The 25493-nt window shown below is 40.7% G+C and overlaps 1 protein-coding gene across 2 annotated transcripts in view; it reads right to left on the bottom strand.

The window, feature by feature from the left end:
• The window catches only part of DGKI (diacylglycerol kinase iota), a 447808-nt gene that overhangs the window by 64284 nt on the left and 358031 nt on the right, over window positions 1–25493 (bottom strand). For both annotated transcript variants that reach the window (XM_060155951.1, XM_060155952.1), the window contains 6 exons: window positions 25168–25247; window positions 22868–22912; window positions 11196–11265; window positions 8603–8643; window positions 7361–7488; window positions 4755–4880 (listed from right to left, as the gene is read on the bottom strand). In XM_060155951.1, the coding sequence (XP_060011934.1) occupies window positions 4755–4880; window positions 7361–7488; window positions 8603–8643; window positions 11196–11265; window positions 22868–22912; window positions 25168–25247 (490 nt within the window). The remainder of the gene's footprint in view (window positions 1–4754; window positions 4881–7360; window positions 7489–8602; window positions 8644–11195; window positions 11266–22867; window positions 22913–25167; window positions 25248–25493) is intronic.

The following is a 25493-nucleotide window of genomic DNA, read 5'->3' as shown; positions in this document are numbered from 1 at the left end:
CAGTTTTTAAAAATTTTATTCTTGGTTAATCATTTGTTTTGTCTGTTTTATTCCCCTTGTCATTGATTTATATCTTTATTATTTCTCTTCACTCTTGTTTCTTTGTTCTCTACTCTGAGTCTTTATCCAGTTTATCAAATTGAATGCTTTATTTGTATGGAATCATTTTTCTCTTAATAAATGATTTAGAGTCATAAATCATTCTGTAAATACCACTTCTGTTATTTCCTGCAAATTCTGATAAACAGTATTTTCAGTTCTAAGAATTTAAAATTTCCCTTTGATTTTTTTATAGAATTATTTAGCATGGTGAACAAGATGTTAAAATTGAACTTTTACTATCTCCAAGTTGACTGGGGCTTTAAGGCTGAAAGCAATAGATGCTATAGTTGTACCTAGAATATTACAATACTTCTTCAGGTCCCTTCACATACTGATTCTTAAATATTCCTAATGGGAAAGTAAATTGTGCAACATGGACCAAAGTTGAAACTGTATAGGGACTTCCCTGGTGGTCTGGTGGTAAAGAATCCACCTTCTTGGGACTTCCCGTTGGCAGTGGTTAAGAATCTACCTGCCAATGCAGGGGACACGGGTTCGAGCCCTGGTCCAGGAAGATCCTACAGGCCCCAGAGCAACTAAGCCCGTGAGCCACAACTACTGAGCCTGCGCTCTAGAGCTCACGAGACACAACTACTGAAACCTTGCACCACAACTACTGAAGCCCGCGTGCCTAGAGCCCATGCTCCACAACAAGGGAAGCCACCACAATGAGAAGCCTGCACACCGAAACGAAGAGTAGCCCCTGCTCGCCGCAATTAGAGAAAGCCCGCGCACAGCAACGAAGACCCAATGCAGCCAAACATAAATAAATAAATACATCTATTAAAAAAAAAAAAAAGATTCCACCTTCCAATGCAGAGGACATGGGTTGGATCCCTTGTTGGGGAACTAAGATCCCACATGCCGCAGGGCAACTGAGCCTGCACCACAACCACTGAGCTTGCGTGCCTCAACTAGAGCCCACGTGCCACAAAACTACAAGGCACATGCGCTCTGAAACCCGCGCACCACAACTACAGAGAGAGAAAACCCACATGCCACAACTAGAGAGAAGCCTGCATGCCACAACTACAGGGCCCACGCGCCCTGGAGCCCGCGACGCCACAACTAGAGAGAAGTCCATGCACCTCAACAAAGAACCGGGGCACAGCAACAAAAATAGATCCCACATGCCTCAACGAAGATCCTGCAGCCGCAACTAAGACCCAACGCAGCCAAAAATAAATAAATAAATAAATAATTTTAAAAAATGTTGAAACTGTATATACACCCTACGACACAGGTGGACACACGCAAAATGTTCACTGTATTTTTAAATAATAAAATATTAGAAATCAATATCTAAATGGAGGAATAAGTCACAGCATATTTGTATAACACAATATTCTATACCAAATTAAATGATTTAAAATCTACATACATCCACGTAACCAAGGAGGACTCTATGAGGCCGTCCCAGGACAGACCCCTCCCCCATATCTTCTGCTATAGCTCCTCTCTGAAGTACCTAGATAATAGTATCTGATGCATATTTCCAGACTTTTTCAGATGTTAAAACCACCACCAAATGGAATAAATTAACTACTTGGTGATCATGAGCAAGGAGCCCCACAGACCTTCTGGTGCCTAAGAATTGATCACCATCAACCAATCAGAGAACTGTGCACAAGCTGATCACATCCCCTGAGACCCCCTCTCCCCTACCTTGCCTTTAAAAATGCTTTGCTGAAACCCTTCGGGGAGTTTGGGTCTTCTGGGCATAAGCCACCAATTCTCCTTGCTTGGCCCTGCAATAAACTTTTCTCTGCTCCAAACTCTGACGTTTCAGTTGTTTGGCCTTACTGTGCCTTGGGCACACAAACTTGCATTGCGTAACATCGATATGAATGGATTTTAAACATTTGATGTTGCATGAAGTGGCAAATTCTAAAAGTGTATGCACTGTTCAATACAGGTGATGAAAAGTAAAAAGATAACACAAAACAAAAAACCCCATAAAACAATATATATTTTTATGCTACTGTATGTTGCTATGGATGGACAGATTTAATGCAAGTAATAACATAAAACAATAACGTGATATTTCAGTGTTGTTGGCACATTAGTATTTTTCATATAATGTTTGAGCTTATTTAGATTGGGGCATATTGAACACATATTAAATAATGTTTAAATAAAAGCCTATCTTTATTTTTTGTTTCAATCTCTTTTTTTTAAAGAAAAAAATGCTTTCAATTAGTTCTCAACCATATTTACTTGTGGGTAAATTTGCAGCTGTACATATTTAATGTGCATGTGTAGTCTTCCTACATTGTAGAATTTTTCACCTTACAAATGCTTATAAAGAGAGATACCAAAGTAAATCTTTCTTGGGCCCTGGGACTCTGGGCACCCTGCCTTTGCACTGGCCCTTCAGGAAAACAGTGCAGTATGGCAGAGTCAGAAGTCAAGCAGACCTCACTCAAACCACAGTTATCCTGGGTGACCTAAGATGAATATTTTAAACTCTATGAGCTTCAGTTCATTCATCTGTTAAGCAATGTGAGATTTAAAAGTTGTTGAAAGATTTAAGGTAATTTAACCATAGTGCAAAGCATGTAGCAGGTATCAATACTAGCTGTTACTGACCTTATTATACATTACATATCTGTATAAAATATATATTATTACATAATTTCATTGTTCTATAACTGCAATTATACATATGTGTATCAAAGATGCTCTCTGAAGTAATAAATAAAGAGATGTTCTTCCTAAAGGAATTAATGAACACACATACACAAAAATTTTCAGAATTAATAGACAAACTGGGTAAGGTAGAGTATGTAAATGATTTAAAGCAACCATTTTATTTTGTTCGTACATTCTGTGAGTCAAAGGTTCCAACAGAGCCCAGTGGGGACAACTTGTCTCTGTTACACAATATCTGGAGGTTCAGCTGGAAAGACTCAAAGCTAGAAGTGAATGTTTGCTTTCTACGTTACTTGACAGAAAAATGTTTTAAAAAGGAGTCAGCTGCTCTAGTGCATTTGAGGCATAAGGTAGTATAAATATCCAGGAAAACTAGTGGCTGCCAGTGGAAGCTCAAGGAAATATGAAGAGAAATTCCTAAAAGGATAATATAACCCGAATAAAAAATAAGAGTTGATTTTGAGAAAGGGTTTTAAGAACTTGACTATTATATAAAATGGTACATTTATCTGTGATTCTTGGAAAGAATAGTTACTGTCTTAGAAACAATCTCACGTATCATGATATATATGTTAACATACTATACACAGAAAAATCAGGGCATAGGAAACTAGATTGAGCTCACGTGCCTGAGCTTTTGTTTCCACTTTTGGAAACAGCCTGTATATAAGAATAACTGAATCACTCCTCTGGTTTGTCTAGTCTTAATTTCTATTTCTATGGCTAATTAAAACCCTAATTTTCAAATAAACCTGCCCAAAGCTAGATGGTCACTTTTTTAGCTGTCAGTGGGTGGCTGAGGCAGCCTGGTTCACAAACCTCAATTCCATATACAAAAGAAATGAAAAACAATGCCCTGAATTGTAAGCAATCAAATTGCCATCGGAAACTAACAACGTGGTTTAATTAAAAAGGAAAATCCATAGTAATTCATTTTCTCCTTTCCACTCTTCACACACAGAATAAGAGGTAGTACAGAGAAGCAATTAAAACGAAATCACCTTTTGCCCTTGGGGTGTCTGAGTAGAACCTTTACCACCAAAATAATTAGCTTCAGATTTCTCTTTTTCCTCCCCTTTGTCACACCGAAATTGCTTCCGGTCTTAGAAACAATGCATTGCCCTACCTCTTCTGTTAACCCTAGGCTTCTAAGAATCTCAATCATCTTGTTATTTTGTAAAGATGGTAAGACTGCCTAGTTACAAGGCCACTGTCCCTATTCGATTAGGACCTTGAATCGGACTGGGAACCAGCCTGATCTCACGAATTACAACGAACTTATACAACCTCTGAGATGGGGTGACTGGACTGGAGTCAAACAGTGGGTGCACATGACTGTGTCCATGACCACAGGGTGCACCTTGAAGCTGCTTCTGCAAGGAGGGGTGACAGGAGGGAGGATTCTCGGGACACGAGTGTACCAACACTGTTGCAAAACTCAGTACCGATCCCTCAGATGAAAGCACACCCACTCTCCTGACCTTTGAACAAATGCTGCATCATTTACCCAGAGAGACTACAAGCACTGCACCGCAGCCATCAAAACCACCTGGCAATATCACACATCACAGCCAGAGGCTCAGAACCGGAGACTCGTGAAACTGACCTGTCACAGCACATCACAATTTTCACACAAATGAAACACTCTACATCACTTCCGAACTACTCATGTCACTCTCATGCATGTCCTCACAGTATGGCAAACACAGGGGCATCTGGTAAACACTGGGTTCCGGTAAAGCAAACCCGGGTGAGGTTCAGAGTAGTTGTAGGTCCATATGCAAGGTCTCACTGAGGCTCGGGAACAGGAGAAATGGAAAGCGAGGCTCCACTGGGAGCTTCGGGGTGAGGAAAAGGGAGCAAGGTGAACAGGGTGACACAATCAGGAGACAGCTGGAGCACCACGGAGAAGAGACTCCTTCCCATTGGCTAGTACCCCACAGAATCCTCTCCCAGCAACCCCAGTGGTACACAGGACAAGAGACAGAAAGAGCTCTTACTGTAGCACTCGGGAGTGGCTGAAATCTTTCAGATCTGAGTCTTCTTCGTAATATGGAGTTATCATTCCCAGCCCACTGTCACTCAGCATGCGTTTCCGGAGGGCAGGATTCCACCAGTCTGTCATTCTGGGAGGGAGGAGAAGGGCAGCAGACATTCAAGGTCAGCCACAGGACTTAGTCTCCTCTTTCTCAGGATGATTCTTGTCTCCAAATGTGAGGACGGAAATGAATCTTTATTGGGTATTTACGAGGTATTTCACCCTTATTAGTCCGTCTAATTTTCTCAACCATCAGGAACTCTTTGTATGCTGCTGCCCTCTTTATAGATGAGAAAACTGAATTTCAAGATTAAGTAATTTTAGGGCTTCCCTGGTGGCGCAGTGGTTGAGAGTCCGCCTGCTGATGCAGGGGACATGGGTTCGTGCCCTGGTCCGGGAAGATCCCACGTGCCGCGGAGCGGCTGGGCCCGTGAGCCATGGCCGCTGGCAACGGGGGAGGCCACAAGAGTGAGAGGCCCGCGTACCGCAAAAAAAAAAAAAAAAAAAAAAAAAAAAAAGATTAAGTAATTTTAAATATGACATAGATAAGAAGCAATGGCGCCTGATGTAGAAAAGAACAAAGCCTAGATTTGCTCTTTCACAGCTTCCCAGCTCTCAGTTTATTTCCAGAGGGGACAATGGAAAAGAAATGAGAAAGGAACTGAGTCAAGTTCTCGTGGATTTGCAGGCTACTTTATCTCTGGAGCTAAAGCTGATAGAGAATGACTGAGAGGGCAGAACCCAGGACGAGCTTGGCAAAATGGGCTCACCCTTCATCAGATCCAACACTACGGCCCCAATCAGGTGGGGTGGGAGGACACCTAGACTCCAGCACCTACCGCTTCTACGGCGGGACACAGCATCACACTTGCTTTCCCCACAACTGACAGTCCTGAGTTATCGTATGTGGCTTTCCCACTACCTTCGGCACCCCCGGGGTGTTTTATCAGGCCATCCTTTGTGCCTGTCGGCTTTCCCTTCATGCCAGGACAGCTCCGGTATCAGTCGTTCCGGCTCCTAAACACAGCTGGAAATCTGTTCCAGCCGCCACTTCTGTTTTCTCTTGGCCCCGCACAGACTAGGGATGAACCACTGCTATCAGCTGGCCTGGCAGAGTGGGATGCTCAGAAATAGCAGCCGTGGTCGAATTAGTGAACAGGGGTGAACAGGCATGAGGCTTACCTCAAGCGAATATGTCTGCTAATAGTGTATAAGTATGTGCACACACTTGCACATGCCCTTTGAGTGCACGTGTGTGTGCTCTCCAGGGAAATCGTTATTTTAACTCTTTAGCGTCTGTGTACCAGTAAACTACAAAAGTTCATTAAACTTCACAAGGGCAAAGGTTTCTGTGTTTTTACTTTTGCACTATTGTTTCCCAAGTGCTTAGAGTCGTACCTGGCACATAAAAAAGCTCTCTAAATAAACATTTCTGAATTTACGAAATAATCTAGAAATGTTAATATGTTTTGGTGGTGCAGTGTGGTGGTTAAAATACACATGGGCTCTCGCATGGAATAGATCTCAACTTCTCCCCTTTATTTTTTGTGCAATACTGGTCAAGTTACAAAAACTCTCTAAACCTCAATTTTGTTATCTATGGATTTAAAATAATAACAGTACCAAATCTGCAGGGTCATTGTGAAATGATGATGATGATTTCAATAACATAATTTTTAATGAGTGTCTACCAAGTGCCGCCAACTGCCCTAATTTTACATGTATCAACTCATTTAATTTTAAAACAATTGTCTGAGTAGGTATTATCATGTCCGTTTTACAGATGAGGAAATAAGCATAGAGCACTTAAGATGATTAAGTCACTATGAAGTAATCGTAGGGATATAAGAAAGGCATTCAGCACAGTGTGTGACTCATAATTATAAGTGCTTGATATCTACATGTATCAGGCTGCCTTGATACAGGAGAAAAAAGAGAGGGATGAGGAAGAAGAGGAGGAGAGGAAGAAGAGAAAGGATGTGGAGAAAAAAAAATTGTCAAACCACCTGTGTCATTTTTTTTTTTTTTTTTTTTTTTGCGGTACACAGGCCTCTCACTGCTGTGGCCTCTCCCGTTGCGGAGCACAGGCTCCGGACGCGCAGGCTCAGCGGCCATGGCTCAGGGGCCCAGCCGCTCCACGGCATGTGGGATCTTCCCGGACCGGGGCACGAACCCGCGTCCCCCGCATCGGCAGGCGGACTCTCAACCACTGCGCCACCAGGGAAGCCCCACCTGCGTCGTTTTTTAATGTGATAATACAGGCATTACAGATGTATATGCACAAACGCAAATACTAGTGTTTTCTAGTTTGGTAGGAAATGCTGGTGTGGTGGGTAAAGAAGCCTCAGACATGACACAGATCTGAGTGGAGAGAGTAATTCTGCCCAGACATTCATAAGACAGACTTAGAATGGAACCAGCTGTGCTACACTCTAAGGAAATACAAGAAAGCCTGTATTTCAAAATAGTTTGATTTCATTAGAAATGTCAAGTGCAAGGCCAAACCAGACACCATGTGACCCTGCGGCCAGCCTCACCACCACACCACCAAGGAAGAAGCCCACTCACCCGGAGGCTTGCTCCACCACCAGATCAGGCATTCCTGGGGGTGTCCCTGCCTGCTGTGACAACACCATATCTGGGTCCAGAATAAAAATCTCATCCTGAGAAATCTCCATCACAAAGTGCAAGTGTTCCTAAGGAAGAAAAAGGAGTCTGTCAGATGGCTGATCAGGTGTTCACATCCATCATCTGAAGAACAACAAAACAAAGCATTCTTGGTCTTGAGGAATAATGAAGTTTTATGACATAGCAAATGACCACAGTGTATTTTCAGAGGCCTGACCAGTGGGCATCCCTCCCAGAAACAACATGGTAGCAAGAGGCTGAGGAAGGGGAGAGTTGAATCCTTCTTGGTTTGGGACTCTGACCAGGATACTGTTAGGTATAACCAGAGATGGTCTTGCCTCTTCTTCTTCCCAAATACTATCAAAGAAGTGACACCCCACATGCAACTTGGTCCAGCATGCATGTACGATGACCTGGACTTCCAGGATCCGGTCAAAGCTAAGTGGCATGGCTAACAACTGGTTTTTGGTTTTTTTTTGTTTTTTTTGCGGTACGCAGGCCTCTCTCTCACTGTCACGGCCTCTCCCATTGCGGAGCACAGGCTCCGGAAGCGCAGGCTCAGCGGCCATGGCTCACGGGCCCAGCCGCTCCGCGGCATGTGGGATCTTCCCGGACCGGGGCACGAACCCATGTCCCCTGCATCGGCAGGCGGATTCTCAACCACTGCGCCACCAGGGAAGCCCTAACAACTGGTTTTATCAGTGGATTCCATTCTGTACCTTCTTTTCCAGTGGGAGCACCATTGGGCATATCTAGCTATCATTGGGCATAAGCATTTTTTTTTTCTCATTACTGAACTCTGGGAAGTGGTGAGTTGAAACCAAGCAACATAATATACACTTGAGGTCTCAAATTTGCTAATCAGACATAAAGTTAAAAGGGCATAAAATTTGGCTAGGAAGCAGTAAAAGTAGCAGTGTGAATGAAGATTTGGAGTGCAGGCTGGTGACAACGTCTAGAAGCCTACCTATCTTCTGGATTCATCTTCAAGGTCAAACCATATCACCTTGAGTGCACAGATCACAAAACACGTGAAGACAAATAACAAGCTCAGAGCTGAGACTATGAATACCATTCCAGAGTTTGTACACATTTCAGTGTTTTTGTTGGAAAAAAAGGTAAAAGATTAGTGTAGTTCCTGGGGAGTTTTTCACTTTCACAAATAGGCTCAAGAAAACTTACCTGAGATCTGTCTATTCGATAAAAGCGATCAGCAGAAGTAGCTAGGGAAAAAGAAACGTATACGGCATTCAGAGAGGCCTGTGTTCTGGCACCAGATTTACAACCTTCTCACCTACGATGACAATCAAAAACCTTACATCCCAGTCAGTCCCTAAATCTACTTAGAAAAACTCAGGACTTCACACCTCTGCTGCCGCTATTCCACTGCTTAGGAAGCCCTTCCGCATTACACGTGTCTACCTAAACCATGTCTTAACCCATAGGAAACAAACTTATGGTTACCAAAGAGGAAAGGGAGGGAGGGATAAATTAGGAGTTTGGGATTAAAATATAAACACTACTGTATGTAAAACAGATAACCAACAAGGACCTACTGTGTAGCACAGGGAACTATTCTCAATATCTTGTAATAACGTATAATGGAAAAGAATTTGAAAAAGAACTTATACATATAGGGTTGGCCAAAAAAGTTCATTCGATTAATGAATACACTGTTCAATAAAGTTCTTGGTGAAAATGAAAAATGTCTTATTTGTACTGAAAAGCGAACGAAGTTTTTGGCCAGCCCAATATATGTATCTGAATTACTTTGCTGTACACCTGAAACTAACACAACATTGTAAATCAACTATATTTCAATAAACTGCTTTTAATAATACATCATGTCGTAAGGACCAACTCAAATGCCACCTCTTCTGTGAAACCTTCCTCAGCCCCATCCTCCTTGCCCCAGGTAGAATTTGTTGCTCCTACCTCTATATGCACATTTGCATTTTGTGCATGGTTTATATAAACTATCTTCACAGAGAACTCTGAGACTAAGATATCTGCCTCTTTAAAGATCTGTGTTTCATTTCTTCTTTTATGTCTCAAGATATCAGCACAGAACCCTCAACAGAGCTGGGACTCAATATGTATTTATCAAGTAAATAAAGCTAGGAAAACCAAAAATAAACAAAAAAATACTGTAGGTAGCCTGACTTCCTGAGGAAGTGATTCTCATTTTGGAAAACAGTTTGAAGATGCAGAGCTCGGGACCACATGTGGTATTAAAGGCATCATTTCACTTTAAAACTGAGTCCCTAAGCCATGTCTGAAGAAAGCTAAAACAGAAAAAACAAAAATTATTTAAGCAACCCTATAAGGGACTTGCCTGCATCTGTAGTTTGAGGGGGGAAAAAAAACCAACTTAATGACAAACTTTGGGCTTCTAGAAATTAATCTGATTATTATCAATATTCAAAAGAATTATGTTCCTCCTCATTTAAATCTATCTAACAGAGTCCAGTATTATAAACAGATTTTCTACAAAGTACATAGTACTAGAGGGAAAAACTCAAAATGCAAATAATCATTCAAAAATCATAGATATTTAACGAGTAGCTTCTCTCCAAAGGAAATAAGCTAAGAAATAAGACAATCATGGTTCTTGCCCTCATACTCAGGCAACAGAGTAAAATTTGCCCGAGAAGGACTTTGTCTACTTTGTTCTTTTAACCATGACTGCAATCACCTGTTAAATGTTCTTAACGAAACTATTTCTAGAGTAAAACTAATATCTAGACCATTAACCACACTTGTAATTTTATCTAAGACTGTATATAAAATAGACTATATAGAACAATTCATATACATTTTTGTAATTTTCTTAAATATAAGTTGTTCCTCTGTGGATTCAGGAAAAACAAATGATTGCGCTTCTCATCACTAGGGAATAAAGGACCTGGAAGAAAAGCAGTATAGATTATCTTCAGAGGCAGCTGACAAGCCATTAATGAAAACCGGTGTCATGATGTACGTGGATTAGATTTGATATAGATACAGGTGTTCATCTTTAAAAAATATTCACACCCTCACACATCCTGTCATTCTCTTATCCACATTTATATCCTTTCAGATGCACACAAAGCTGAACAAAAGAAAGGTCTACAGTGAAAGCTAAATGTCCACACAGACAAGCAAGATACCGGGTAGTAGATACACTGGGAGTATCTAAGCAGGAATGTACTGTAAAATGGGTAACCGGATAGAAAAGTGGGATTAGGCAGCATTTAGGGAGACAGAGATGGAAAATGGGCTCATTAACCAATCAGAAGATGACCGACCTACTATACATTCAATAACAGCAGAGCAGATGTGAACACAACTGAAAATGCCTACCCTTTCACAAAAATGTATACCTCATCCTGAAATGATGGTTTACTGAAAATAATATGGAAGTTCCATAATATGCAAACGACATACCAATTAGTACCCGTCCTCGTGCTTTATGGAATCAATCTACTGGCCTGAAGACAAGTACTCAACACGTTTTTGGAAAAGCGGCATGAAAGGGAAATATCACCTTGAGCAATTTGATGTTGAGAAGTTCGGCCAGATTAACCAACTTGCTTTGAGGGAGATAACTTTAGGAAAGTGTGTTGCGACATCAGCAAGTTCACATTGTTTGAGATGCAAATACCAATCACGTGAAGGGCCACGTGAAGGGTTTCTGAATAGTCTTTTGGAAAATTAGAGTCCACTCTATCCATCAATACCTTGCTCTTGTGGCTTCCCCAATCCCCACCCCTCCAGGAAATACAGAAACACTCACCATCTAGAAAGCACCACCGTGGGGAGAGTCTCTGAGCTGAGAGCGCCCTGGGGAAGGAGGTTTCGTGGTCCTGGAAAGAGACATACACATCCTGGTGGCTCCATTTGAATGACCTGAGGGGCGTCCCTCACTCCACATTCTGCCCCATCACCTATCTCTAAGAGTAAGCATCCTTTACGACACAAAGCGCTGGTGAGAGACGGAAGCATACTTTTCACTGCAAGGACACACGGGGACTCTGCTTTGAAATGCATGATTTCACATAACAACTCCCATATCGAGTTTCCAGAAGATTTACAATTATTCCATTAAACATTCATAAATTATACAACTTGGGACATGTACTTCCTTTGGAGACTCTCTTTCCCTTTACGAAGCTGAGGAACTAGTGACAGCTGGCTGTCATTTGTATTTCGGTTCTCCACATAGGTATAAAAATGTCCCCTACTAAAAGAACCTCTGCCGTTAATAATTTTTAAAAACATGAAATGCACATTCTAGTTTACAACACATGATTTGGAGCATTCTGGCCCTGGCTTATAGCGAAATTGAGATCACGGACAGAAATGGAACAAATGACGAGGGAGGCCAGGCCTCCGCGGGAGGACACTGGGAGTTTGACCCTTACGAGAGATTTGAGATGTTCAGATAGAAGGAGAATCCTTGGAGCGAGGCTGGGTGTGCATGATCTTGTGTGTACAGAGGGGGACAGGGGAAGGAAACGGGAAGAACACAGAAGAGATAAGAAGAGAGCGAATCAGGGGTTGCACTGATTTCTCTGGAAGTCTAATCTGCCCCACGTGATCCTCAGGCAAAGCTTCTGCCTAAATCAGTGGTTCTCAAAAGTATGAACACCGGACTAGCAGCATCAGCTGGGAGGTTGTTAGAAACACAAATTCCCAGGTGCCACCCCAGATCTACAGAAACCCTGGGGGTGACACTCAGCCATCTTTGAGGTGAGTCTGATGTATGCTAAAGTTTTAGAACTATGGGCCTAAAGTTACGGGGACAAAAAGGTCCATTATTAGAAATCTTGGGTAGATGGAGTTTTTATACGAATGCATTCTGCCAATTAAATAATTAATAGAGGAAAAGTTGGTCTTACTCAGGACTGGTACCAAGATTTATATGTAGAGATACAGAAGTGATAGAGCTATGGATACAGAGATAAATACATAGTCCTCGTTTTTTGAATCAGCTTTGGGCTAAATGAAATCGTGACATGTACCTATTTATATGAGAATTGTGTTTAACATTTTGAGAATTATATTTTGACACATGTGATATCTTGTTTTCAAAGGAACTTAGGGTTCTTAATGTGTTTTCATAAAACATCTAAAGCGACTAACATGTCTCAGTTTAGTGACAACTGTAATTATAAATCGAGAAATTCGAAAATGATCTGAAACATTTAGGGGCAACTGTGAGGGCTAATAAACAAAGATGTCAAACAGAAACGTGACTTCCTTATATAAGAGTAAAGGGACATAAACACCGAGGATACTTTCTGAATTTTGATGTCGAATGTGCTACAGAGACCGCCATGAAAAGTATCAGAATTTCCCTAGGTAAAAATTGACTCTGAAAGAATACAGAAGTGCTTGCTTTTTTAATTTTGAAAACCTAAAGACTGATAGTGTTATTGCTAGAATATTCAAATTCAGGAATGCTGGCTATAATTTAGTTTAATAAAATGCAGGTTGATATATTGCCTCAGCCGCACAACCAGCTTACCACAGGCTGTTAACATAATATTGATATAATTGCATACATTTTCACATGTGAGTGTCTGTGTATCTGGAGAGTTTTATGTATGTACCTGACTTATTTTGCTTATTTTTCTGTTCGTTTATTTACTCTGTATCTTGATGCACAAAGCATTTGATATAACTCAATTTCCTTAAAGGGGTTTTGCTTAAAGAGAATGTTATGTTGGCTCTGTGAAAACATTTTTTAAAGCCATAGAGCTCTTTAAAACACTTCAAATGGGTTCAACAATTCTTGAACTCCCTGCAATTTCCTGTAAATTTGGTGTGTCTATATGTATGTGTATTTTCCACTGCTTTCCATAGATTATCAAAGTGATCTGAGATCCCCAAAAGGTTAAAAAGCTACTAATTTAAATAATCAAAGTTTATATCAGAGGGGATTCAACAAAATAAGGAGATTCTAATCATTAAAATGCCTTAATGATATCCAGGCTTACAAAAATAGGAATGACTATTTCAAAGGTACTGAAATACCTTTAGAGTATCAAACACCTGAAGCTCTCTGAGCAGCTGGCTTTTCTCCTACCATCTACTCTACTATTCTTCCTGAACCTCTTTTCTGGGATCTAAAAGCAAGCCGTAAATGAAGAATTGCAGCTTTGAGAATTTAAGTAAACTCACAGAAGTATCCAGATATTAAGTGGTAGAGTTATAATTCAAATACAGGCCTCTCTTACCACAGAAGCCGTAATCTTAAATCCCAGGTTTATGGCTTCTAAAGGAATTACTATCATTTGGGGTTTTGAAGGATGGATGGGGTTTGTATAGATCAAGTTTGAGAGAAGTTTTTTTTTTTTTTTTTTTTAACTCAACTCAAGCAAAAACATGAGGAAAGCAAAAGAAAGGATGACCTTAATGGTTATGAAGACTTCTTTTGACTCTGGTGTTGAAGAATTTTCCATAGCTTCAGCTTTTGTTAACTGTTAAACTAATCTTCAGTATTTCTTAACAGGTAGTTCACTGCCTGGTAACTCGGAATTTTTCCTCCCTCAAATTCCCCAGCCATGTTACTACCTACTCTCCACCCCCATGTACCCATCTGCTTAAGAATCCCCTAGAAATATGGTAATCAATGGGAACAGCAGAGACAGAGAGTCCAGAGACAAGGAACTGAGACTACATTCATGCAAAGAAAATTCTGATTATAGAGTTTAGATAGCTTCACTGTATGTATTATGTGACTGCAATTAGAAACTCTATACAAGTATGGCGAACATTAACAGATGGTTTAGCATGTGATCCAGTTACAATTCTGCCACAACTTTATATTCAAATCTGTACAATGATGCTTATTGCAACATTGTTTTTTCAGGCAGAAACTGTATACAACATAAATGTCTATCCACAGAGATAAGGTTAAATCTATATCATGAAACAGAGGAGCAGTTTTAAAAGACTGAGTTATAGCTTCATGTATTAGCAAGACAATGTCCATTGTCTATTTCTGTTAAAAATAAATTGTGGTATAATATGTATAGTGAGTGCATAAGAAATGTAAATCCATTTTTTTTCAAAAACCAACAAAACCCCATATGTGTATGACGTACATCTATGTGTGTAACTTTGTATCAATGTGGAGAAAGGTACAAAAGGGTACACACCAGAAAGGTACTGTCATAAGGTCTACTTTGGGTGGGCAGTTAAAAACCAAGCAGAAGTCTAGAATTATGTGCAACCGGAAAACTAAGATAAGCCAGGATTATAAAACCTGGCAGACTTCATGGCACAAGTAGCTAATGAAAGTCAAGAGAAATACCTTGAGAAATGTCTCTAAGAGGCACATGAAAAGATGCTCAAAATCACTAATTATTAGAGAAATGCAAATCAAAACTACAATGAGATATCACTTCACACCAGTCAGAATGGCCATCATTAAAAAAATCTGCAGACAATAAATGCTGGAGAGGGTGTGGAGAAAATGGAACCCTCCTACACTGTTGGTGAGAATGTAAATTGGTACGGCCACTATGGAGAACAGTATGGAGGCTCCTTAAAAAACTAAAAACAGAGCTACCATATGACCCAGCAATCCCACTCATGGGCATACATCCAGAGAAAAACATGGTTTGAAAGGGTACATGCACCCCAATGTTCACTGCAGCACTGTTTACAATAGCCAAGACATGGAAGCACCTTAAATGTCCATTGACAGATGAATGGATAAAGAAGATGTGGTACGTATATACAATGGAATATTACTCAGCCATTAAAAAGAATGAAATAATGCCATTTGCAGCAACACGGATGGACCTGGAGATTATCATACTAAGTGAAGTAAATCAGACAGAGAAAGACAAGTATCATATGATATTGCTTATAGGTGGAATTTAAAAAAAAAAGTTCCAAATGAACCTATTTACAAAACAGAAATAGACTCATAGACTTAGAGAACAAAGTTATGGTTACCAGGTGGGAAGGGTCGGGGGAGGGATAGATTGGGAGTTTGGGACTGACATGGGATTGACACACTGCTATATTTAAAATAAAATGCCTTTCTATGAAAGAAAAAAAGAGAGAAATACCTTGAGGACCTTAATATCAAAGATGAGTGTATACTGGGTGGATTAAAAGTAGAGCAGGAATAAAGAAAATCAGATTGTCAAAAAGGAATTCGCAATAACCCAAAGCCAGGATCTGTAAACTTCTTTATACTCTGATGGTACCAACTAATGACAACCGCAGAGATGATGAGAGTCTTCTGTACTCATGTAACTCCTGCAGATTGTCTACCTATACCCGTTTCTCCTACTCAAAAAAGAGAATCAGAATACACGCGAGTGGTAGTGATGTTAGTCTAGAGGTTAAGGAAGAACTTGCTGTGGTGTTGCCTTAACTCACATTGCTAACGCACTGTAGGTATTACGTCAGGTAACCTGTGTCCTCACAGAGGGCCTGGCACACAGGTAGAGTGGGTGACCCTGGCGTTAAGAAATCCTGGATTCAGGGGCAGCAGGAGGGTGACCAGCAGCACAGTGCAGACCAGGAGTCAGACTTGAGCAGGAAAAGGGGATATAAGGAAACAAAATAGCCCCTAGCAGGAGGTCAAGGCTGGCCCCCAGGATTTCATGGGGCCATGGACCCATAGTCTCATGGACCCACTACGATGGACGTGGCAACATCCTTGCCAGTGACAGTGAAAAGAATGGTCAGACATATGTTTGCTTTGTGAATGCTGCACATTAAAGTCAATGTACAAAGACAATTTCTGATGGAGCCAGAAAACAAACTCAAAAATATGCACCTTTCAACAGTATCTGACTGTAGACACTTGAGAAATGTGATTGTGTGAAACAGCTACATTTCAGGAGACAGTCACATAATCCCCTGAGCTGTGCCACTAACAATCACATCAACAGCCTTCAGTACTAGTTTAGGGCTTCTCGTCTCCTCAGTCCGCTCAAACTGCATAATCAAATCAATGATTCATCAAAGAGGTAAGATACTTGACTTGCTCATTTTGTGACCTTTTATTTTTCTTCATATAAATGGTATGATTTAGATGAATGCAACTGTCATTGCTCTACAGTGTAGGCAGAATGATATAACCTTGGACATAACCATGCTCCTTTCTGTCTTCTAAAATTGCATGCTCTTTAAATAAATAATATTAACAAAACTACGCATTTCAAAAATCCCTGATATGTGCGTTTTCTCTTTTGATGTATGCTAATGGAAAATCTGTTTCTCATGCTAAAAATATAGCACGCACAAAAGCAAACCTGATATTTCTTACATATATTTTTGAAAGTCAACTGGCATGAATTATATGTAATTGATAGGGAAATTATGTGAACCACATATGCCAAACTTGCCCTTAATTTACATTCCATTACTCAGAGCTGATGCACACATAATTTAATGATTCCACAGCAGCCCCATTATACACTCCAGTAGGTTATCCAATTAAGCAATATTCACCTAGCATTTAACTACACCTTTACTGCGAATGAAATTCTTTTTCTTTCATAAAATTTAGGGAAGATGTATGCAGAGGCAAATTAGAGGTTCCTTTGAATTGGGAATCTCTGCTTCACTGAACAATGTCTACTCAATAATCACTACTTTTAAATGTCTTATGTATAGATCCAAATTTCTTATGTATCCATCCAAATTTCTCCTCTGCCTGCCTTGATATTTTCTGCACTCAACCCATCTATTCAATCATTTTTTTTCTCTCTTTCCATCACCAAGTTGTATATCAGTATCTCTTCATTCTTGGTGAATAGACCATCAGGGATGATTAGAAATGTGCCTTTATGCATCTGTGTCCAACTACAATCCCACTTAATGGACTTGCTACTGTTTTGTTTTGTCTTTCAAAACTCTCACTCTTCAAACCTACTGCTTTACCACCCACAACTCCTGCAGCAGAAGAATGTGCAGAAATGGAATAGCCATTACCAACCCAGCTTTGAAAGATGAAGAAACAGTGATGGTGTGGTACAAGATGGAAATGAGAGAGATTCCAACATTTTCAAGAGCCGTCTTCTGGTGAGAAAGTCTTCCATTAACAACAATAGCAGGGGTGTGTGTGTGTGTGTGTGTGTGTGTGTGTGTGTGTGTGTGTGTGTGTGTGTGTGTGTGTGTGTGTGTGTGTGTGTGTGTGTGTGTGTGTGTGTGTGTGTGTGTGTGTGTGTGTGTGTGTGTGTGTGTGTGTGTGCGCGCGCGCGCGCGCGCGCTGTCTTGCCTTCACTTGTAACAGCAAACAGACCTGGCCCCAGGCAAGTCTTACTTTAATTCTCCATTTGAGCCATTTCTGACAGTTTTGATCTAGCCCCCCCCCAAAAAAAAAACAACATGCACCAAATTTCCTAGCTAACTCCTGTCCTTCCCTAAGACAAGATAGAGTAATTCCCAGGGGGACTCCCTTGAACTTGTTTCCACCCATCCATTCAGACTCTTCTAGAATCCAGAAAACAAATTAAGGAGGAAGAGATTTCAGATAATAGAGAGAGATGAATAAGGGCAGCCAGTATGAAGGGAAGGAGAATAAATCAAATATTTGTGGGCACATGCTGCTTGCCTAGGACTAGACAGAGCTCTGATGGACTATAACACGGACCTATCCTCCAGGAGAAGAGCACGTACGCAGGAAAGAAAAAAAAAGAGATGAAAGGATGAACAAATGGCTGTAGACTCAGATCTGATCAGGAGTGTTTTCTTGTGAAAGTGAAAGCTGTAAAGGCTCTAAAGGAAGAAAGAACTTTTTGAAACTGTTATATCTACTGTGAAACATTCCAACCATTCTAGTGCTATTCTAAGTAAATGAACTTTTTTTTTTTTTTTTTTTTTTGCGGTACCCGAGCCTCTCACTGTTGTGGCCTCTCCCGTTGTGGAGCACAGGCTCCGGATGTGCAGGCTTAGCGGCCATGGCTCACGGGCCCAGCCGCTCCGCGGCATGTGGAATCTTCCCAGACCGGGGCACGAACCCGTGTCCCCTGCATTGGCAGGCGGACTCTCAACCACTGCGCCACCAGGGAAGCCCTAAGTAAATGAATTCTTAAAGCGGAGGAATCACCTGAATAGATCCATTTTCACCTATTATTGAGTCCTACTGTATTTATTAACACCTCAAAGTATTAGCTCATTCTGTGTACCAACTACGTTGTACCCCATAGAAACGGGGAAACCCTGAGTGTCTACAACACCCCTAACTGTTCCTGGTCCCATTGCTCCACCATATCCACAGATATGTCTTTCTACTTCCTTTATTCCTCCTGCTCTTCTTCCCACTTTCTTTCTTCCTCTAGCACTTTCATCTGCCTGGTCCCCAGTCATGCCCTGAGAGCCATCAGAATGACTCAGGATTTCTTAAACCCATCACGACTGACATTTGGGGGGCTAGATAACTCTCTGTTGTAGGGGACTGTCCTGTGCATTGTGACATGTTTAGCAGCATTCCTGACCTCTACTCAGTAGATTCCAGTAGTACCATGTCCCCTAGTCATGACAAACAAAAATGTCCAAATTGCCCAATGTCCCATATGAGGGGCAAATCTCCCCCAGTTGACAATCACTAGAATGAATCTGCCTCTATTCCTTAGTAACTTTATGACTTGGAGTTAAGAAGGGACATAAAGAAGTCCAGGGAGGGAGCAGAGAAGGAATAATTTCATAGTAGGTGGCTTCAGGAAGCATCTTCATTAAATAGGTATGCAGAGTCCAATTTCCCTATGAATTCTAGTTTATTTGCCAAGCTCAAGAGTATCCCGAATCTGCAAGCACAGTGCATTTTGCTTGTCAAGTTATAACTTATCAGTTACGGGTTACAGGAGATGCATTAGGATGGAGGGGCCTTAGTGTTTTGACCTCAGAGATGGTACAGGCAGGAATATTCAGCAGGCTATAAATATCCAGCATATTCTTGTATAACCTATTATGCCTTGTTAGGTTAATACAAGGTGTCATTTTTGAGACCTAGTACTTTGTTGGCAATTCACTATGAATTTGGGAAAGGAAGGATCCAAAGCAAAGAAATGCTTAAATGGCTGGGAAATGCCATATGGCTCACTAATAAGGTGTCTTGGGCACTTGTACACCTTTCCAAATGCTGATTTTCTCTTGAGTTTCTTCTAGCCTTAGAAAACCGTCAGCTAAAATCCCAACTGCAAATTAGTGAGCCCACTGGAATTTCTCAAGTTTTTAAACTTACTGGTGTTTATTCATTCCATCACAGTTGATTCTCAAGTATATTTAGCTCCATTGCATGCATAAGAAAGGTCATTAAAAAGCATTGAAGGCTTTTTGCTGTCCATGTTTCTTACAGGTCTTTCTCCTAATCACCCTCTAACTCTCACTGGCGCAGACTAGAGATGCTGATATTACCAGTTTCTGCATTAGGAAACACAAGATCTAGTGCTAAATTTCCTGCCAGTTGGTTTTGTCACTTTCTACATAAAACTAATACACCTCCCCCATGTATTTTATACGTACCCTCGGGAAAATATAGAAATCAGTCTATGTCATCTCAGCTTCTCTACACCATCTGACACATTTCATTACTTCTTCCTTTTTTGAAACACATTTCAATTTTGGTTTTCATGATACCACCTTCTCCTGGATTTCCAGCTGCCCATCTGTTTCCATGACCCTTTTGGACTGATTGTTCTCTTAAGCTTGTGCTCTTCTTCACCACTCAGTAGACAGATATGACAATGGGCCCTTTTCTTTCTTTCTTTTTTTTTTTTTCTTTTGCTGTACGCGGGCCTCTCACTATTGTGGCCTCTCCCGTTGCGGAGCAACAGGCTCCGGACGCGCAGGCTCAGCGGCCATGGCTCACGGGCCCAGCCGCTCCGCGGCATGTGGGATCTTCCTGGACCGCGGCAGGAACCCGTGTCCCCTGCATTGGCAGGCGGACTCTCAACCACTGCGCCTCCAGGGAAGCCCTGGGCCCTTTTCTTTATGCAAACTCTCCCTGAGTGAACTCCAGCCCCACAGTTTCAACTAAATACCATTCATTTGCTAATGACCCTCAGATTTCTATGTCGATGCCTGAATTTTTTCAATAAGCTTTGAAAGTCATAGATCCAATTTTCTACTCACCAAAACCTCTTGCATCTAATAGGCATATTAAGATTGCTATAGCCAAAAAAGAACTCTTTATTCACCATCCCTCCAACTCATTCCTTGTCCTGTCTGCCCAAGATCCCAGCCAAATGGGAAAGTTTATATCCCCTCACTCCTTACCTCAACCAGCTCTCTGTCGCTCTGCCTAGGAAATTTCCTCACCACCCTCTCCCTACTCTCAGGCCATGCTAATTCAAACACTGTCTCCCTCAGTTAAACTTCCTGCTTAATGCGCAGTTCTGGGGTGTCCCTAGACCTCTTATTCCAACCTTCTCTTAATACCCAAAAGGCTCCTGCTTGTTGTAATTCTTCAAGGAGGGGTGTGGGGCGAAGTAACACTCCTGAAACTCATCTTTGATCGCTGCATTGGTTATCCTATGTGGTCAGTGCACAAACCTTTTGTGCACTGACCACATAGGATAAATGTCACTTTTGAAGTGACATTTATAATGCAGCAGTTTTGACACCAGGGTTTGACCTTACTGCAAATAAACAAAAAACAGAAAGATTTTGATACGGCTAAGTACCATTAATCCTTCTGCATGTTTTTATTAACAAATAATCAATAAGATCAATATCCTTATCATATTCTAGAGTCTCAACCATCCCCGGATATCTGTGGATACGTACAAACATGGCATAAAGAAAACATGGTAGAAAATATCCCTATATCAAAACTCTTAAGCCAAAATGACTACATTGAATAAGCCGGGATAATAAAGAAATGTATCAGTTTCATAAAACTAATCAGAATAAATGTTTTAGATACTTCGGTTCAACTGCAAAGGTTTAAAATGTCCATGTGTAAAAATTAAAAATTCTAAAAAAGAAGACCCTTAAAATCTTATAGCTACCAGTGCCGATCCTTAAAGGGTGGAAATCAGCTCCGACTTTAAAAATACTATACTTTAAAAAATAAAATGACACCTAGATAGTGGCTCCAGGTAAATATGCAAATAATGGATACAAGAAATGTGCTCTATCTAAAAAATAAAGTAGAAATTTGTCTTCTAATGCTTGGTAAAAAAAAACAGTCCGAGAAGTAGACTTTATTTCCTCATTGTAAACACACCCTAAGTGAATTATCATCCTTTCTATTGCAGCCAGATGGAAGACAGGACTCTGGAATAGTGGGGTACTTTGAGCAATAAACATACAAACAAGAACACCAGGCCATTTCTGTCCTCCAGCCTCAGGATAATCAGGCCGCTTTGACTGAGGGTACAGGCTATCGACTGGCAGGGGAAGAAAGTCACCTAGAGGCTACAAGGCACAGAGGTTTTTTTTTTAGTAGTTGTTTTTTGCTGTTTTGGCAAAAAGATGCTTAACTAGCGGTTTCAGGTGTAGTGTAATAGACACCAAAACCCAAAGTGGGGTGCTGCCAGATTTAGACATTTTAAGTCCTTCCCCCACATGGAGAGAGGTATAGAGGGTCTAGGAGAAGATTTATTTGGAGGGTGTCATGAGCATGCTGTGACTCCCACACACCCCTCCTAGCCGGCAAGGGTACTGGGCTTCTCAGAGAGAAGGGCTTTTATGGGACAACTCAGACAGCTTTGCATACGCCCCTTACAGTTTGGGGTGATGCTGTGCATTGGTATCCTAATCACGCCTGGGAAATCTAATGGGAAGAGGATGGCTGGAGGGGCTTGTACCGCACAGTAAGGGTGGGAAAGTGGGGAAGAGACTGCACTCCCAAAGAGTGTTGGGGCAAAGGTCCCTGAGTGTTCTCCCAGGAACTGGATGTGGGTTATTAGAGAGAGGCAGGCTGGGTTTATCGGATCCTGTCCAAGAGATCAGGATGGGACAAACAGATTGCATTTTAGAAAGTTGGTTTCATGGTTGCAGAAGCAGGGATTTTACTTTCCTGGATGTGAATGCGAAACACACAGCCCCGGTTGCTACTGGCAGCCATCTTGGACCAGGAAAACATCTTGTGCCGAGGTGAAATGTGACAAAAGACGGAGAACAGAGCAGAAAAACCAACAGAACACAAAATCCACCCTGCATCTGAACTTTGTGCTGATGTGAACCAACAGACTCCCTGTCAAGCTAGTTTGAGTTGAGTTTTCTAGTATTTGGCACTGAAAGCCCTTCATTTTATAATCTTTCCTAAATGATCTGGGAGAACAGCCACAGCCCAAGTTTGCACTAGACTAGGACTGTCCATTTTGCAGGAAAATGCAAAATAATCAGAATGCCAACTTCATCTTGGTTCTTGGAGTGAACTCTATCCCTAGGGGAGGATATGGACTCTAATCCAAATGAGACATTAATTGACAGATGGACTTCTTTTGGATGGAATGTAAGAAACAAGGAGAGTCAATTATATGTTACCTGGTAATGAACTCTCTGGGAGCCAGAAGAAACTGACTGCAGGTCCTAATGAGAAAATGGAAAAAAAAAAAAAAAAATAACCCATACACCTTAAGATTAGTTTGAACAAACTGCCTCAACTCCATCAACTAAACGCCCAATTTTATATTATTAAGCCCATCTGGAAAGCATCTTACTCTCCCCAGTCCCCCAAGGTTAAACAAAGAAGATAATGCCAAAAATAATAAAAGCACACCCAGTTGGACTAAGAGAAGAAAGGCCATTTAGCTATTGAAACTTATAAATCCTAAATAGCGTTTAGAGGTAAGTGATATAATTTCAAGGATAGAGAAGACCAAAAGTAAAAGACAGGCGATTTTGTTGTAATAAATGGGGATCCTAGTTAACTTGCACCTGGACTTTTGGTTTGTGCAGTAAGCTACTTAAGCCCCCTTAGGCACTTAGGAAGAATTTATTTATCTAAGACCAAAAACATACTGTCACGATAATTGTGTTTATACTGACAAGTTGCTTGGCAAACACAGGATTTCATAGACTGAAAAGAAAAAATCACCGTCCAGCTCTGCATTATCACGAAGTGCAAATTAACAGGGTTGAAATTAATGAGGCTTTACTGGAAGATTCTGAGAGCCAGGCTCCCTTTATAAAGTTTTATAACTAAATTGTCATCACTGTCATGTCCTGCAGGCTTCCTTGTTAACGAGCATAGTGATTCTATTTACAGATGTCAGCAATCCTGGCTACCTGGGTACCTGCTTCCCACAGGCTTTATCAACTTACTCTCTGAGCCCAAGTTTAAAACTTTTCCTCTTTATTTGTGCTTGCTCTTTCCTTTTTTTTATTTATTTTTTTAAGAATCCTACTTTTAGTTGTTGAATATTGGTGTGATAAGCATAACAGTAAGTTAATTTTCAACAAAGTCAATTCATCAGTCATATATTTTGCTACTGTGGAACCTTAAGTTACCCAAGTGTTTAAAAAAAAAAAGCTTGGTATCAATTATGAGTCACTTTTTTATTGCTGGGTTTTTTTTTGAGGGAAGTTCCACAATAAAAGACCAACATTATTTTGAAAATATGAGTTACTATATGTTCTAGGATTGATTTGGACCTGAGTCACATGTTAAAAAGTTCACAAATTTTTACACGTTAAATTTATCTTTGGTAAAAATAGCCAAGTGAAGCCACAAGTATAAACTTTGTTGACTTTTCTTCTCTCACCCTTATTAGTATTCACAGTTTGGCAACTATCTCAAAATATTCTACATTCCCAGTTCCATCTCTATCCTTCACAATGCTGAAGAGAAAAATTGGTAATTTTTACATTCCTTTATGCCTCCTACCTGAGTTTATTTCCACCAAGAGAAACAGACTCTAATGTTCAAAGCTAAGTAGCTACAATTTGAAGGGATTTTAAACACTATATATCTTCTTTATTTGTGATATTTACTTATGTATAATGTGTTGTCTGGAAGAGAGTTGCTCATCTTGGGGTATTTATCAAAATCACGCAAGAGCTTTAAAAATATAAATGTCTAGACCGCATCCCAGAAAAGTGATTCTAATGTGCATCTTTCACCAAGAAACAAAGACAAAGAAGTGGCTGTTTATGCTTTTTGCCATTTGTAGAACAAGACACTGAATACTCTCCCTTGAAATTTTGCAAAAACAACCCATGACCACTGCAGTGATGGATCTGGGTTCTCCTGGCTTTGCTGGTGCAGTTCAAGTTCATGGGAATGTCACATATGAGACCTCCTCCTTTCTCTTTCTCTATGGTAAGACCAGATTGAGAAAAAAAATAATAGATTATTCCTTTGTGTTCTGACACAAATTCTTTTGAAATATAGGTTTTTCTTTCCTGTAGAAGTTACATTTAAAAACAAATCTAGCTGTCTCTGACAGAAGTCTGTACTAGATGCAAAACATTAAGTAACGCCAAATCTGTTTTCCTTTATTATTTATCAGTGCCCTTTGAACTTCTGTATAGTTCAAAAAACACAGGTGAGCTGTCTGGCAAGACAAGGAGTTCCAGGCTATAGCTATGGATCACACTGGAGCAACGTGGTGCTGTACTTAACCTAATCAACCTTTCCCACTCCAACCACCCGAGGAGGAAAAACAGCAGTGGGGATGGGGAGGGAGAAGATGCGGTGTATGCTTAAGAGACAAGAAAGACAAGGCCACCATATTTCCATTTCCTCCCCAAATGCATCATCTTAGAAGTAGATATAGATGGCTGGTAATTACTGACAAAAATGGAAAACTGAGCAGAATAAATTATTGGCTAAAGAAACTCACCTCCTGCAGGCGATCTATGTACATACGGCAAGTCTCCAAATCACAGTCTCCACGCACAACTAGAATACCCAGAGGGATGGCTAAGGGTGAAGGAAAGAGAAAAATCTAAAATAACATATTTGATTTTTCTATTTTGGTATAAATGCATTTTTTATGGTTAAAAAAGACCTCTCATAAATATAATTGGTTTTTTGGATATTTCACTATCTCCCGGCACCTCTTCTACGAGCTCAGTCTCTTTACTTATGCAGTTTTCATATTCTTTCCCTGCATGATCCATGTTGCCCCTTGCCACGTGGCCAGACTTCATTTCATTTTGTCTTAGT

The sequence above is a fragment of the Lagenorhynchus albirostris genome, chromosome 8 (genome assembly GCF_949774975.1).
Source record: "Lagenorhynchus albirostris chromosome 8, mLagAlb1.1, whole genome shotgun sequence".
NCBI classification, from domain to species: Eukaryota; Metazoa; Chordata; class Mammalia; order Artiodactyla; family Delphinidae; genus Lagenorhynchus; species Lagenorhynchus albirostris.
Note: the sequence above shows the minus strand (reverse complement) of the source record. Positions and strands in the feature narration are given on the sequence as shown.